General features: G+C 50.2%; 1 protein-coding gene across 1 annotated transcript; it reads left to right on the top strand.

Moving 5' to 3' along the window:
* Positions 1 to 1,216: 1,216 nt before the first annotated feature.
* LOC115646364 (pulmonary surfactant-associated protein C-like) lies at positions 1,217 to 6,557 on the top strand. Its single transcript, XM_030552103.1, has 6 exons — positions 1,217 to 1,351; positions 1,535 to 1,681; positions 2,316 to 2,456; positions 3,819 to 3,929; positions 5,113 to 5,240; positions 6,284 to 6,557. The coding sequence occupies exons 1-5, from the start codon at positions 1,310 to 1,312 to the stop codon at positions 5,227 to 5,229; spliced, it is 558 nt and encodes a 185-aa protein (XP_030407963.1). The 5' UTR covers positions 1,217 to 1,309; the 3' UTR covers positions 5,230 to 5,240; positions 6,284 to 6,557.
* The last annotated feature ends 9,810 nt before the right edge of the window (positions 6,558 to 16,367 follow it).

The raw sequence follows: 16,367 nt of genomic DNA, 5'->3' as shown, positions 1-16,367 counted from the left end.
CCTGGCTGGGAGCAGTTCTGAAGCTCAAGGTGCATCTGACAGCCTGAGGGCAAGAAAAATACAAGGAGAGCTCTTCCTGCTGAGGGTTGGGCCAGCACCCCCAATGCAAAACCAGCACAAAGGAGCAACCTCCGTTCTGTGCAGGCTTCGAGGCCTCAGGCGGGGAAACTGGGGACTTAATAGCTGTGTACTATTGCCAGTCCTTTTATGTTCTGTCTCACGGTCTATGCAGTCAGCTGCAGACAGGGTCAGGCTGAGCAGCTGTCAGGCCATGGTTAACTGCAGAACAACTGTAAGGTCAGATCAGCCTGGAGCAGGGTCAGAGGTTAGCTCTCAAACAGCAGAGAGGTCAAAATTCACTAGGGATGGGCTGATATGTTAGGAAGTGCCTGCATTCATTCAGTGAGCTGTAGAAATCAGCTCATCTCTGCCCAGCTGCAGCCCTGCAAACTTCCACTGTCAAAGGTCTCACCCCTATTAGTAAGGTCCCTTACCCCAGAGGCTGTCCACAGCTGCAATTATTTAGATCCCAGTTTGAGACCAGAGTTTGAAGCCCTCAGTGTCCAGAGAGAGGGTGGCTCAGAGCTCTGGTTTGGGTCTTTCTCTAATTGCAACATGTGGAAGCAACAACGTTGGGATGAGACACCTAGAGGAAACACTCCAGTGTTTGAGGGATCATACTCCATGACCTGTTCAGTACACTGGACAGAATGTGACTGACCCACGGCCCCTCCCCACAGGCCCCTGGCTTCCCACACTCCGATAAGGGCCCGGGCACTCACAACTAGTGCTCTTGTGAAAGGCCTTTGATTTTTGGCTTTTGCTTTGAACATCTGAAGCACCATCAGGTGCCAGAGGGGCTTAGAGACTCGGGGCACTGAGCCAAGCCTGGCCATGGCCATATCAATGGGCCGGATACTCCAGCCTGAAGGGCAGCACTAGCCCCTCGGAGCTGGATGACTTTGGTCTCAGAACCCTTGTGGTTGCAGCTCTTGGGTGCTAAGTGGCCCCTGTGCCCAGAGACAAGTGTCCTCGGAGACTCTTGATTGACATGGGCCCAGGAGGTTATCAGAAATGCGGCTCTGAAGGGCTCCAGGGAAACAGGTTCACAAACAAAAATGAAGTGAACACTTGGCTTGCAGCCAGAAAGGCCTGGGGAACTCCAGCATGCCCTCCCCTTTTCTTCCGCCCCTCCACTATATCAGAGTCCCCTGTATGAGCCCCTCTCCAGCCACGGAGCCTCCGGGGGCTGTTTTATTACTGGAGGAACACTACAGGGACGTCCAGGGTCTGCAGAACAAGAAACAAGATGGATGTTAGCAGCAAGGAGGCTCTGATAGAGGCCCCTCCGGTATGGCAATGAACAGAGGATTGATAGTTCTGTTCTGTGTTTGTACAGCACCTAGCACAAATGGGTCCTGGGGCTCCTCAGTGCTACAGGAATACATATAATAAAGGGGAGGGTGGGGTCCTGTCCCTCCAGCATACCCACATCAGCTCTTCTTGCTGTTACTGTTCTTTTCTGTTCCCACAGGACTACACTCCCGTCCCCAGGATACCCTGCCTCTCCCCTCACCTCAAAAGACTCTTGATCATCATGGTGGTGGTTGTGATCATAGTCTTGGTTGTGCTGGGTTTCCTCCTGATGGGACTGCACATATCCGAGAAGCACACAGAAACTGTAAGTACAGTGTTAAAAACCCAGGGGCAGTGGTTCAGAGGGGCAAGTCCAGCTGTGTGCCAGTGCAGAGGGGACGGGGGCACACTGAGGCTGCTGCAGCCATGCCCAGGAGCACAGGGAAGCAGATGCATCCAGGCAAAGTGGGCTGCTACAGCATGGGGTGGGTGCAGCCACACCCAGCTGCAAAGGGAACTCAAGCAGACTGGGAAATGCACCTGTGCACCAGTGCTAAGAGGCAGAAGCAGCCAGGTAAAGAGGCAGCTCCAGTACACAAGGGCAGCAGGAACAAGTGAAGCTGTGGACAAGTACAGAGGATAGTTGGAACCATAGACAGCTGCAGAGGAGACTGGGACACTAGAGGAATAGCTCTCTATTATCGGGGCCAGCAAAGAAGCGAAAGACTTCAGCAAAGTTTCAGTGGGTACCTTGAAATGGGAAGCTACTGCAGCCCAGGGCTCTGATTTACTAATGTCTCTGCCTGCACTGAGTCAGCAGGGATGAAGGGAGTGCTGCTGGGAAAGAGGGCACTTCAGGGTATAGGCAATGAACAGCTGATGCATCGTATCTTCTGCTTTGGCACACCCAGCCCCCCGCACTGGGCACGCCTCACTTTGTGACTTTCCTTGCCTTCTAGGTTTTGCGAATGACTATTCACGGCCTGGATGGGGAAGGGTCCTTGCAGCAGCTCTCCATGAGTGGGAAAGATAGGACAGGGACTTTCCACATCAAGGCAGCAATCAATTCTTCAGCCACTGTCGTGTACGACTACCACCATGTAAGTAGGGCACGCTCAATTAGCTAGGCTTCGGGGAGCCTCTTTCAAACAGGTGGCCAGCCAGGCAAAGCTGGCTAGAGCTATAGGGAACATTCATTGCTACACCCATAGCTCAGCCTGGGTGAGACCTGGACGGTCGGACTAGAGCAGGTTAGAATCCCTGGAGTCTCTATCACGCTCTTGATTAGAGGTAGCGGAACCAGTGATAATTTCAACCTGGTCCATATAACTGTCCCAGATGCAGGCTGAGCCAAGCCAGTGTATGTACCCTAGAGACAAGCTTGAACCAAAACCCCAGATCTGAATACACCCAAGATTTGGGGTATTCAAAGTCCCACCCCCAGACCTGGATTGTGTGGCTTGGACCCAGCATTATGCTGATGTCACACCTGGCTGTGAACTGACCACACTCCGACATCACTGCATAGCTGCTAGTAAGGAAAGAAAAGTGGGTCCCAGGGGAAATAAAGACAGAGAAAAACACTCACATGTTAATGCAAGCAATAGAAAGTGAGTGAACAAGCATCAGGCTGGGGACTGCGAAGGGAGATGGATGGGGCACTGTCCTCATTGGCCAATGTGAGAGGGAAGGTGGTGGGGCATGGTGCAGGGGAGACAAGCAAAATAAGAAGGTGGGTTTGAGTTTGCAAAGCCTGTGTTTTGATCTTGCAAAACCAAGCCCAGGGAGGTTTGGATCCAGTTCCTATCTACACAACCCCCACATTTTGGCGATCGCTTGCAGACACAGCACCAATCCTGGCCCATCTCGAGCTGATGGCTTTACAGTCTCAAAGGGAAAGGACGTGAGGGGTATAGGAGACTCTTGGGCTGAGAGCCACATTCAGCAGACAAGAGGAGGATGGAGAGGGGTGACAATGGTGGAAGCAGCAGGGCCAGCTCTACAGTTTTCGCCGCCCCAAGCAGCGTGCCGAATTGCTGCTGCGGACGTCAGGGGCAGTCCATGTGCCCTTAGGGCAGCAGGTGCGTTTCCGTGGCGGCGGCAATTCGGCAGCAGCTTCTATGTTTAGCTGAAGCCGCCGCGGACAGCTAAACATAGAAGCTGCCGCAGAATTGCTGCCACCGCGGAAACGCGCCGGCCACCCTAATGGCGCAAGGACTGCCCCCACTGTCCACAGTGGCAATTCAGCACGCTGCTTGGGGGCAAAACAACAAGGACTGCCGCCCCTTGCAGACTGCCACCCCAAGCATCAGCTCGGAATGGTGGTGCCTGGAGCTGGCCCTGTGAAGCAGAAGGAGCTGTGCAGTTTGGGAGGGTGATTCAGTTCCAGTGAATACAACCTGGGGAGCTGCCATGATGGGAAGCCAGGGCTAAAAGTCACTCTGTGCTCTGTCTGCAAATAGCTGCTGATCTGCTACAAATCCTGGCAAGGCCGAGCCTGCTACATCACCAAGATGGACAAGGAGAACATTCAGGGCCTGGATACCATTGCCAAGATGTTCCAGCATTTCCAGGTGAGCAGCTGGGAATGCACACTCAGTGTGAACCGTGCCGGGTACAAAGGCAGGCACAGGAGTGCAGGGAGAAAGAGCACTTAGGAGTGAGAAAGCTGTGAAAGATTAAAACACTGCAGAGGCTGGAGGCTGCTCTCTGAGTCCCTGGGAGACAGCTCGCTGCAGTCAGAGTGCACCAGCCTGGGTGTATGCAGTTTGAGCTCCCATTGAAGTCAGTAGGTGCTGCACCCTCTTCTGTGAGGCCTGAATTTGGGTCTCAGAGCCAAACTTATAAACGAAGCAACCAGTGAATATTTGCCTGCACAGAGCAAAGAGGCTACAGTGACTGTGTGCAACCAGTGACTGCACTGTTAATTCCCCACAGTGGGCATTTGCAGGATCACCACCTCCCCATCCTGGAGGACAGGAGCAATTGCTCCATGCCTCATGTACAGTATTCAATGCATACAACCAGAAGGGGATGCAAAGAATGAATTGCCCTTATCAAATGGCTTCCAGCCAAGGCTCTCCAAAGGCTTTGTGACTGGTAATTGAATCATATGCACACAGAGTGAGGTGCAGTGCAAGTCAGCAGTGTACTCCTTTTACTCGGAGTACAGTGGAGGCACAGGAAGAGAAAGTGACCTCCCCAAGGTCTCCTGCTGAGGCAGTGGCAGAACTGGGCACAGAACACAGGAGTCCTCGCCCCAAACCCCCGCACTCTAGCTGCTAGAAGACACTGCCTCTCTTGTACCAGCTCAATCAATGCATTGGCAAGGTAGGATAATCTAATATTTGGGCGAGGAGAGCATTGCTAGTGCAAGAGAGGAGTGGTGGATGGTTTGGACATCCTCACACAGCACAGGATGCTTCCATGGCTATTCTGAAGCACTGAGAGCTTAGTTTCCAGAGCAGGAAAAAAACGACGACGTGAGCACATCCTGTTATGATTAGCACCTGATGGTGTCTAAGGATTATAAACTCCTAGTCCCCCAGCCTGGGCTATAAATTATAGTTCCTGTAATGGTGTGTGGGTAGGGCGACCAGATAGCAAGTGTGAAAAATCGGGACAGGGAGTGGGGGGTAATAGGCAACTATATAACAAAAAGCGCCCCAAATCAGGACTGTCCCTATAAAGTCGAGACATCTGGTCACCCTATGTGTGGGGTTGGTGCATATCTAATTCTATTATTTCCTGTCCAAGCTCGAACAGGGTGAAGAGATGGAGGAGGTGGGGTTCCCTGTGCCCCAGGCCAATCGCTCCATTTTGGGCACTACAATTAACATCCTGTGCAGCAACGTTCCCATCTACTGGGCTTAGCAAGGGCTCAGGTGGGTAAGCAGTAGAGCAGCTGGGTGTCAAGGGGAGCTTGTTTTAGTCAGTGACTGAACAATCAGAACTGCCTACAGCAACTCTCTCTCTCTCACACACACACATACACACTCACACACACAGTTGCAAAAGCCCTTTGCCAGAGGATTCCCCCCACAGCCCTGCCATGCACACAGATTTGCAAAAGCAACAAGCCCTTTGCCAGAGACCAATCAAATCCCTTCCCAACCATCAAATCACCACCAGGCTCCGGACAAGCAGGATGCAGAAGAAATGTCTCCATCTGGCTGGTAAAAAGACAAGACTTCCACCCGCTCTGCGCAGAGAAACCAGAATGCAACAGTCAGCAGGAGGCCATAGCAGCCTCTCATTGACTCATTAGCAGCATCATTGCAGAGTTTTACGTGGCATGGGTGGAATCAGGCTTAAGAACCCAAGGGACTGTGTGTGCACGTGGGGGATGGTCTCCTCATGGCCCTTTCACTTGCAGCCTTGGCTGGGAAGGTGGCTGAGGTCTTGCTCTGCTGCCTGGGTTGGGAGGTATCTAAAATATAACAAAAGCCAAAGGGTATCCTTATGGTTCAGGCACTGGGCTGGAATTCAAGAGAGCTAGGTTCACTTCTCTGCTCTGCCATAGATTCCCTGTGTGACCCTCGACAAGTCACATTGGGGCCAGGTTTTTAAAGGTTTTTAAGCCTCTAATTCTCATTGAAATCCCTTAAAAATCTGTCCCTTTCTCTCTCTCTCTGCCTCAGTTCTCCCATCTGTGAAATGGAGATAATGATACTTCCACTGCCTGTCCTATCCATTTAGACTGTGAGCTCTTTGGGGCACAGACCTCACCAGATGTATGTACAGCACCTAGCACAATGCAGCACCCGACCTCAACTGGGACCTTGGGCACTACCATAATGCAAATAATAAATAGCGAGATGGAAAACAAACAAGGTTACCTGGTCACACGTGGCTTTCTCTGTATGGATTTCTTAGGGCTGCAGCTATTGTAGCTCAAACTTCTCATGCTCCACCATTTATCTTACAGGTCTCCGTGCTGTCTGAGCTCCTCATCTCTGCTGTCGCTTCCCAGTGAGATGGGCGTGGCGCCCTTGTATCCATAGTGCTGGGACTTCTCTCTTACAATGACGACTACATTGTGTGTGCAATCACCGCACAACTGGGCCTAGGCTTGGCCCGTGGGCCGGCGGGTGGGTGGTTGCATGATCTGCAGCCATTGCAAAGCTTTTGTTCTGTTGCCACACAAAGCAGCTGGGAATTTTCAGGTGGCGCTTGCAATAAAATGAGAGTTTCGTACATGAGTTTGTTCTTCTGTCTGAAAAGTAAAATCTCCATAGAACGAACATGCTGCTTCCTTTATTCTCTTCTTAGAGAAATTCGTCTTTTCCCTGCTGGATCCTGCCATATGGTACTGATTTAATCAAAACTGCTCAGGGCCTTGTTTATACCCAGGGCCAGAACATGTGAATGGGCGTTCACCCAATAGGATTTAAAGGTTGGTAAATTCACACATGTTGAGAGGCAGTGATGGCTAATGGACAGAACACTGGACTGGGAATCAGGGGGTCTGGCTTCTATTCCCAGGTCTGCTATTGACCTGCTATCTGACTGTGGGCAAGTGACTGCTAGTGCACCTCCAACAAAGGCTAAAATACGACATCAGTAGTGCCTGGCCCTTGCGCTGGCCCCTCTGCACAAGCTGAATGTTCCTCGCTGTGCGTGATCACTCAGCAGATTTCAGTGCAGCTGGGACACAGATAATGCATCCGGCTATTACACCGATCCTGGAGCTGGATTTGTAAACTGGCTAGGTGATTATATGATTAATAATAGCTCGGGCAGAGACTTGCAACATTACCTTTGGGATTTAGACACACAATTCCCCATGAAACAAATGGAAACCCCCAGCCCTGTTGTTATCTTCAATTGGGGTGAGATAATCTCATACTACAGGGGCTAATCAGCTTGCTGCAGCGGAGAAGGAAGAAATGCAAATATGTGTACATACACACACACACAATTTCAAATTTGGTCAGGTGATCTATGAAGGGGCTGCTTCTTCTGTAGCATCCACTACTGGCCACTGTCAGAAACAAGACACTGGCCATGGCGGGTCTGTGGACAGATCCACTCAGGTGACTCCTGTGTTCCGGTACTTCCAGCCTCTCTCTCTTGCATCAGGCTCTTTAGGCAGCATCAAGGGGGCCTGGTGCTGGTACTGGATGCTCAGGTTGCAGAGTTGGGAAGATGGGGATCGTCAGGTGGCCCAGCAGCTACCACAACCACAAACAAAACCTACCCTGCGAGTGGAGTGTTGTGAACAGGATGGGTCACAACTCACAGGAAGCTCTCCCTAGCTCCTGGCTTGTCCTTGAGGCCTTCACAGCACGGGCAGGTGAACCCATCTCTTCCCCTGCAGACAGCTCCACCGGTTCCCCATTCATTACAGAATCCAGTTTAAAATGATTCATCTCACCATGTTTTCTAACCCCTCTAGGAGGTGGAGGGATGTCAGTGTGCATCTGTACAGGAGAATGTTGGTGATATATGTTTTTGTATGTGTCTGTAGCTGAGCGCATATGTCCCAGTGTATATATGTGTTTCCACACAGGACTCTGTGTCTGCGTGTTTGTAGAGGTGTGTTGGTATGTGCGTCTCTGCACATGGGTGTGCATAAGTGAGTGTGCTGGCATGCGTATATGTAAGGGGGTGTTATAGTGTATGCATGCATAGCAGTATGTGTGCATGTGTCACATTGTCGGCCTGAACATACACTACCACAGCACGATTGTGTATGGATTGTGCTGGCTCTGCTCATCTGTGTATCAGTATAATGGTCTCACCCTGTTGTCTTGGAAAGGGAACACAAGAACAACTGGCAGAGGACAGAGATTCCCCTTAGCTATCCAACCTAAAGCACAACCTTGGATCTGAACATCCCCGAGCTCTGGGAAAGTTAAGATCTCAAGCTGCAGCTTGTTACCATCTCCTTTAGGAAACAAGTGATGAAACAGGAAAGGAACAATTTTCATGTGATACCCTCCTTGAAACTTTGAAACCAATTAAACTCGCTGCTGTAACATCTTAGAGAGACAGACAGAGATTGAACACCAGCAGTGTAAAGTTAATCTGTCAGGCAGGGTCAATCTCCCCTAAAGCTGGCAGATATCATCATAGGAAGAGGGGTCTAAGCCTCGGATTTCTTACAAGGCAATTGGCTAAGCTGACAATTAAACAAAAGAGCCCACTGGCCAGTTAAACAAAAGCTTGGCTAAGCTCGCCAGTTAAACAAAAGAGCCCACTGGCCGGTGCCAAGTGGAACAAACCTAGAAAACGAAAAACGGCCCTTCGACCCCCAGCAATAGGAAGCAGGCTGGCAGTTGTAACTAGACAAATTCAGACTGGAAATAAGGAGTACGGTTTTAACAGTGAGAGTAACTAACCATTGGAAAAATTTACATAGGGTCATGGTGGATTCTCCATCACTGGCACTTTTTAAATCGAGATGGGATGTTTTCCTAAAAGATCTGATCTCGGAATTTTGTGGATGGTCCCTTCCGGGCTGGGAATTTATGAATTGCTCGTTCAGCCACCAGAGAAGTAGGACACCATCCTCTGTGTTGATGCCTGCGCTGGGAGATCTGGACCGAGTGGAATCAGCATCCCAGGCCCAGTCCCCCGTGTGTTGCAATGCCAAGCTATTGAGATGTCTACAAGCCCCAGCTCAGCTCCATTATTTGATGTCCCTGGTCTGCCTGTTACCCAACATCAGCCTTCGCACAAGTGAGGTAATGAGGCAGAAGATCAAGAATATGTTCTCACTGCAATTGAGGAGTGGGGCGGGTGTGGAGAGAAGAGAATGTCTGGGATGGGCTTCATGCAGCAAATGGAGCCGATGAGGATTCCAAGGACTCTCTCCAGGATAAAGAATGTTTGAGGGTAAATGGCCCTAGAAGCTACTTGATTCTCTCTCCCTCCCTCCCTCAAATATCACTAAGAAAACACATTGCACAGAGCACGGAAAATGCAGAGACCTTCCCACTGACCACTGGCAAGCACTCAGGCCTGGTCTACACTAAGCGTTTAAACCAATTTTAGCAGCGTTAAACCGATTTAACGCTGTACCTGTCCACACAACGAGGCCCCCCTATATCGATATAAAGGGCTCTTTAAATCAGTTTCTGTACTCCTCCCCAATGAGAGGAGTAGCGCTAAAATCTGTATTACCATATTGGATTAGGGTTAGTGTGGCCGCAAATCGATGGTATTGGCCTGCGGGCGGTATCCCACAGTGCACCACTGTGACTGCTCTGGACAGCAATCTGAACTCGGATGCACTGGCCAGGTATACAGGAAAAGCCCCGCAAACTTTTGAATTTCGTTTCCTGTTTGGCCAGCGTGGAGCTCTGATCAGCACAGGTGACCACGCAGAGCTCATCAGCACAGGTAACAATGCAGTCTCCTGAGAATCAAAAAAGAGCTCCAGCATGGACCGCACAGGAGGTACTGGATCTGATCGCTATATGGGGAGAGGATTCCGTGCCAACAGAACTCCATTCCAAAAGACGAAATGAAAAAACATTTGAAAAAATTTCCAAGGCCATGATGCAGAGAGGCCACACCAGGGACTCAGTACAGTGCATTGTGAAAGTTAAGGAGCTCAGACAAGCCTACCAGAAAATCAAAGAAGCAAACGGAAGGTCCAGAGCAGGGCCGAAAACATGCCACTTCTACGCTGAGCTGCATGCAATTCTTGGGGGGTCCGCCACCACTACCCCACCCCTGTCCCTGGATTCCGAGGTGGGGGTGGTAACCTCAGCCATGGCTGAGGATTCTGTGGACGGGGAAGATGACGAGGAGGAAGAGGGGGACGAGCTTGCAGAGAGCACACAGCACTCCGTTAGCCCCAACAGCCAGGAGCTTTTTCTCACAGAGACAAAATTGCCCTCCCAAGCCATTAGCCCAGACAGTGAAGCCATGGAAGCGACCTCTGGTGAGTGTACCTTTGTAAATATAAAACATGGTTTAAAAGCAAGCGTTTTTTAATGATTGATTTGCCCTGAGGACTTGGTATGCATTCATGGCCAGTACAGTTATTGGAAAAGTTTGTTAACATGTCTGGGGATGGAGCACAAATCCTTCAGGGACATCTCCATGAAGCGCTCCTGGAGGTACTCCAAAAGCCTTTGCAGAAGGTTTCTGGGCAAGGCAGCCTTATTCCGTCCACCATGGTAGGACACTTTACCACGCCATGCATGTAGCAAGTAATTGGGTATCATTGCATGACAAAGCCTAGCTGTGTATGGTCCTGGTGATTGCTGGCATTCAAGAAACATCCGTTCTTTATCTCGCTGTGTTATCCTGAGGAGAGTGATATCGTTCATGGTAACCTGGTTGAAATTCAGGAATTTAAGTAAGGGGACAGAGATGGCCATTCCTACTGGGCTGTTTGCCTGTTGCTTAAAAGAAATCCTTCCTTGCACATAGTCAAGCGGGGAGAGGGGAGGAGGGGAATAGTGCTGAGCTTTTTCGCTTTTGGCTATCAGGGATCTTCCCTGCTACCAACCACGTAGTGGGGCGGAGGGAAGGGGAGTGATTAGCAGTGATCTTCCATGATACCAGCCATGCGGTGGGGGGAGGGGGAAAGCGATCATCCCACAGAATTGGAGGGTGGGAGTGGCTTCTGCTGCTGCTGCATGTTAACAGGAAAGAAGCATCACTGAACGGGATTTGCTTGGTATTTGGGAAAGGAGGGCACTGTGTATATGAAGGCTGTAGAAGCCGAAAGACAATGGCTTACCATAGCCGCATGCAAGCTGAATTCTGATGCCTGGGCCTGCGTCTGTGAGATCTGTAACACCAGAGCCGCAGGCACTCAATATTAAGATGCAAAATGCGACCTTGTAGTGAAATCACATGTGCTATGTAAGGTGAATAGTGTTGTTCACTGTGAAAGAGTATAACCATTGTTCTGTAAAATGTATCTTTTCAAATACTTCTCTCCCTTTTTTCCCTCCCTCATGCAGCTGCAAATTTTTCAAGCCTCCCTACTCCATCCCAAAGGCTATCTCAGATAAGGCGGAGGAAAAAGAAGACGCGAGACAAAATGTTCTTGGAAATCATGGAAGTGACCCGCAATGAAAGAGCTCATCTGAATGAGTGGAAGGACGTGGTATCAAATTACAGGAAAGATGCCAATGAACGTGAGGACAGGAGCGACCAACATGAGGATAGGAGGGACGAACGTGAGGATAGGAGAGACGCTCGAGATGAGAGGTAGTGACAGGAAGATCAGAGGTGTAGGCAGGAAGATCAGCAGTGGCAGGATGCAATGCTGGGGCTGCTGCGTGATCAAACTGATATCCTCCGAGGTCTGGTGGAGCTTCAGGAAGAGCAGTGGGGTCACAGAGTGCCGCTGCAGCCCCTGTGTAACCACCCTCACCACTCACCATGTTCCATGTCTTCCTCACCCAGATGTGTAAGAATGTGTGGGGGAAGGCTTCGTGCACCCGCCCACTCCACCCCCGTGGATAGCCCGACCAAAAGGCTGTCATTACATTGAAATGTTTTTAGTGGCCTTTTCCTTCCCTCCTATCCTCCTCCCAAACCACACCCGGGCTACCTTGTCAGTTCTCTCCCTCTTTTTATAATGACTTTTTAATAAAGAATACATGATTTTTAAATGATAGTGACTTTATTTCCTTAAGCAAGCTGTAATCGAAGGAGGAAGGTGGGTTGCTTACAGGGAATGAGTCAATCAAGGGGGGAGGGGTTCATCAAGGAGAAACAAACACAACAGTTACACCGTACCCTGGCCCTTGATGAAACTCATTTTCAAAGCTTCTCTGATGTGCACCGCTTCGTGGTGTGCTCTTCTAATCGCCCTGGTGTCTGGCTGCCCGTAATCACCGGCCAGGTGATTTATCTCAGCCTCCCACCCCGCCATAAAGGTCTCCCCCTTACTCTCACAGAGATTGTGCAGCACACAGCAAGCAGCAATAACAAAGGGGACATTGGTTTGGCTGAGGTCTGAGTGAGTCAGTAATGTGCGCCAGCATGCCTTTAAACGGCCAAATGCACATTCTACCACCATCCTGCACTTCCTCAGCCTGTAGCTGAACAGCTCCTGCCTACTGTCCAGGCTGCCTGTGTATGGCTTCATGATCCATGGCATCAAGGGATAGGCTGGGTCACCCAGATAACTACAGACATTTCAACATCCCCAACTGTTATTTTCTGGTCTGGGAAGTAATTCCCTTTCTGCAGCCATTTAAACAGAGTAGTGTTCCTGAAGATGCGAGCGTCATGAACCCTTCCCGGCCATCCCACATGGATGTTGGTGAAACGTCCCTTGTGATCCACCAGTGCTTGCAGCACCATTGAAAAGTACCCCTTGCGGTTTATGTACTGGGTGCACTGGTGCTCCGGTGCCAAGATAGGGATATGGGTTCCATCTATCGCCCCTCCCCCCACAGTTAGGGAATTCCATTGCAGCAAAGCCATCCACTATGACCTGCACGTTTCCCAGAGTCACAACCTTTCATAGCAGCAGCTTAATGATTGCTTTGGCTACTTGCATCACAGCAGCCCCCACAGTAGATTTTCCCACTCCAAATTGATTCCCGACTGACCGGTAGCTATCTGGTGTTGCAAGCTTCCAGAGGGCTATTGCCACTAGCTTTTCCACTGTGAGGGCTGCTCTCATTTTGGTATTCTGGAGTTTCAAGGCAGGGGAAAGCAAGTCACAAAGTTCCATGAAAGTGCCCTTACGCATGCGAAAGTTTCGCAGCCACTGCGAATCGTCCCACACCTGCAAAACTATGCGGTCCCACCAGTCTGTGCTTGTTTCCCGGGCCCAAAATCGGCGTTCAATGGCTAGAACCTGCCCCATTACCAGCAGAATCTCCAAAGCGCAGGGGCCCGCGGTTTGAGATAATTCTGTGTCCATGTCCTCATCACTCTCGTCGCTGCACTGCCGTAGCCGCCTCCTCCTCCTCGCCTGGCTCTGCAGGTCCTGGTTCAGCATAGACTGCACGAGAATGCGCGAGGTGTTTACAACGTCCACGATTGCGGTATTGATCTGAGCAGGGTCCATGCTTGCCGTGCTATGGCATCTGCACAGTTCAGCCAGGAAAAAAAGCACGAAACGGTTGTCTGCTGCTTTCTCGGAGGGAGGGGTGAGGCTGTACCCAGAACCATCCGTGACAATGATTTTTGCCCCATCAGGCACTGGGATCTCAAACCAGAATTCCAAGGGGTGGGGGAGACTGCTGGAACTATGGGATAGCTACGGGATAGCTACCCATAGTGCAACGCTCCAGAAATCAATGCTAGCCTCGGACCATGGACGCACACCGCCGAATTAATGTGCCTAGTGTGGCCGCGTGCACTCGACTTTATACAATCTGTTTTACAAACCGGTTTATGTAAAATCGGAATAATCCTGTAGTGTAGACGTACCCTCAGAGTCAGCAGAAACCGGAGCCAGGGCTGTCAGGAGTCAGACTGCAAATCTGCAGGCTCCTCCAAGACCTTGAGCAGGGAGGCTGGGAAGCTGCTGGCTCTTACGGGTTGAGGAATGTGCAACCATTTCTTTCTCAAGGTCTGTGCTGGCAGCTGCGGGTTCAGGGACAGTGGAAGAAGAGGAGAAAGTGCAAGGCCAACTGTTGGAATGCCTGCAAGAGATCAGCTCTTGGATGGAGAGCAGCTGGGCCCAGGCAAAACCAAAGTGATGCCGGTCAGAAAGGGGAAACGCTTTGGAGAACTGGTCGAGGCAGTGTCTCCACCTTCCATTGAAGGCTCTATTCGTCAGAGAGAAGTGACCCCTGGAACTCTTGGACTTCTTGCTAAGCTTGGAAGATCGGCTATCATGATGATTTACCAATGCCTTCCTTTCTCCTCCAGCTCATTAGGAAACTTCCTCCCATTGAAGACCTGTCCACAGTGATCTTTGCATTCATCCCCTCCCGGCTGGATCATTGTAACTCAGTGAATCTGAATGTGAAAATGATGCACAGGTTCCAACTAGCACACAATGCAGCTGCCCCCTTCTCCTGGGCTCAGGTTGCCATGAGCACATCAGGCCTGTGTTCAAGTCCCTCCGCTGGTCCCAGTCAGCTTCCAATCTCAGTTTAAGGCCTTGCTCTTAATTTTAAAAACAATTAATGGATCAAGCCCCAGCTGTATCAATGAATGATTTTTGATCTATGATCCACCACGAAAACTGGGCTCCACTGGGGCAATGCAGATCTCAAAGGGCAGGACAAAGACTTGAGAGCTGGAGATAAAGCATTTTCTGTCGAAGGGATCTGACTATGACACAAAGACCCAAAGGAAATCAAACAGATTCAGAAAGTCTGACCGTCTGTAGGAAACGCTGCCAAACGTTCTCCTTTGAAAAAGCCTCTTCACCTTACAACAGACACTCGTAGCACTGACACTGCCTTCTACCTCCAAACCCCAACACAGACCCACCCTAAAATCCAAAACCTGACCACCTCCTCTACCCCAAAACACCAATTCTGACCCCCCTCAGATCCCAAACCCCAGCACTGACCCCCTCTTCTACCCAGTAAAGCACTACCACCTAAAAATCCTACCCTAGAACAAATCAACCCAAAACCCCATAAGTCAATTGATAAAATTTTGAAAAACAAAATCCCTTTCCCAAACAGTTTTTTACCCTGAAAATAGGGAGAAGTGCTAGAGACTCCATGAAATCAACCAGGGACTTTGCTAGTGCTGTAGATATTATGTGGAAGGTGCTCGGATACAAGCAATGTATGGTAGTATTGATACTCATAGATAGATAGCTGGATTAGAACAACAGGTAGGTCAAGGCCAGATGTGAGATCAGGGTTGGCTGTAGGCCAGCTGGAATTAAAGGTGAAGGCTCAGATTTTTAAAGGTTGCAACATCTACATGATTTAGGAGCCTGAATCTCATTTTCTAATGAAATTTAGGCATTTAGAAGCCAAAATTCCCTTGACTGTCAATGGGATTTTGGTTCCTAAGCGCCTAAATCACTTTTGAAAATGATATTTAGGCTGCTAAATCAGTTAGGCACCGCACAGAAACACCTAAATAACTTTACAAAACTGGATCACAATCCTGGTCCCAAGGAAGCTAAGGGGAGTTTTGATTTCACCCTAGGAGTTTGGCATGTCTTAAGCACAGACCTGTAACGACTCATAGATCAGTTCACTCAGTTTCGCAATCATAGAATCATAGAACTGGAAAGGACCTCAAGAGGTCATCTAGTCCAGTCCCCTGCACTCATGGCTATGCCTATGCATCATCTAAGTCTCAGTTCAGTAGGGGCATATGTGGGACCTTGTGCTGGTCCTCTACCCAGGGATGAGTTTTCCAAGATGTCTATGCTCCACCTCTCTGTGCAGATGCATCCCTGCAAGCTTCCCTTGTTGAAGGTCTCACTCCATTCAGAGCTTCCTTTCTTCACCCCCTCCCAGCTCCTGAGGTGTCCATGCTCCCAGAAGCTGCAACCCTGGTAGCACAAGGATGCAGCAGTGTCAGCCCCAGGAAGTTTCCATCTCTCCTGAAGTCGCCACCTTGGAGAGATTGGGCAAGGTGGTGGTGCAAACACTTGTTGGAAATGACGGAGTTTTACACAAGGCCCCTCCTCAAAGGTCCCTGGCTGCCCACACTCCGATAAGGGCCTGGGCACTCATGACTAGTGCTCTTGTGAAAGCCTTTGATTTTCAGCTTTTGCTTTGAACATCTGAAGCACCATCAGGTGCCAGAGGAGCTCAGAGACTCGGGGCACTGAGCCAAGCCTGGCCATGGCCATATCGATGGGCCGGATACTCCAGCCTGAAGCAGCACTAGCCCCTCGGAGCTGGATTACTTTGGCCTCAGAACCCCTTTGGTTGCAGCTCTTGGGCACTAAGAGGCCCATGTGCTCAGAGACAAGTGTCCTCGGAGACTCTTGACTAACACAGGCCCAGGAGGTTATCAGAAACTCGGCTCTGAAGGGCTCCAGAGAAACAGGTTCACAAACAAAAATGAAGTAAATTAGAAACTTGATTTGTAGCCAGAAGGAGCTGAAGAACTCCAGCATCGCTTCCCCCCTCACTTTCTCTTACCTCGGGTCC

This window comes from Gopherus evgoodei, chromosome 2, assembly GCF_007399415.2.
Source record: "Gopherus evgoodei ecotype Sinaloan lineage chromosome 2, rGopEvg1_v1.p, whole genome shotgun sequence".
In the NCBI taxonomy this organism is placed as follows: Eukaryota; Metazoa; Chordata; order Testudines; family Testudinidae; genus Gopherus; species Gopherus evgoodei.
This window is presented reverse-complemented; position numbering and strand designations above follow the sequence as displayed.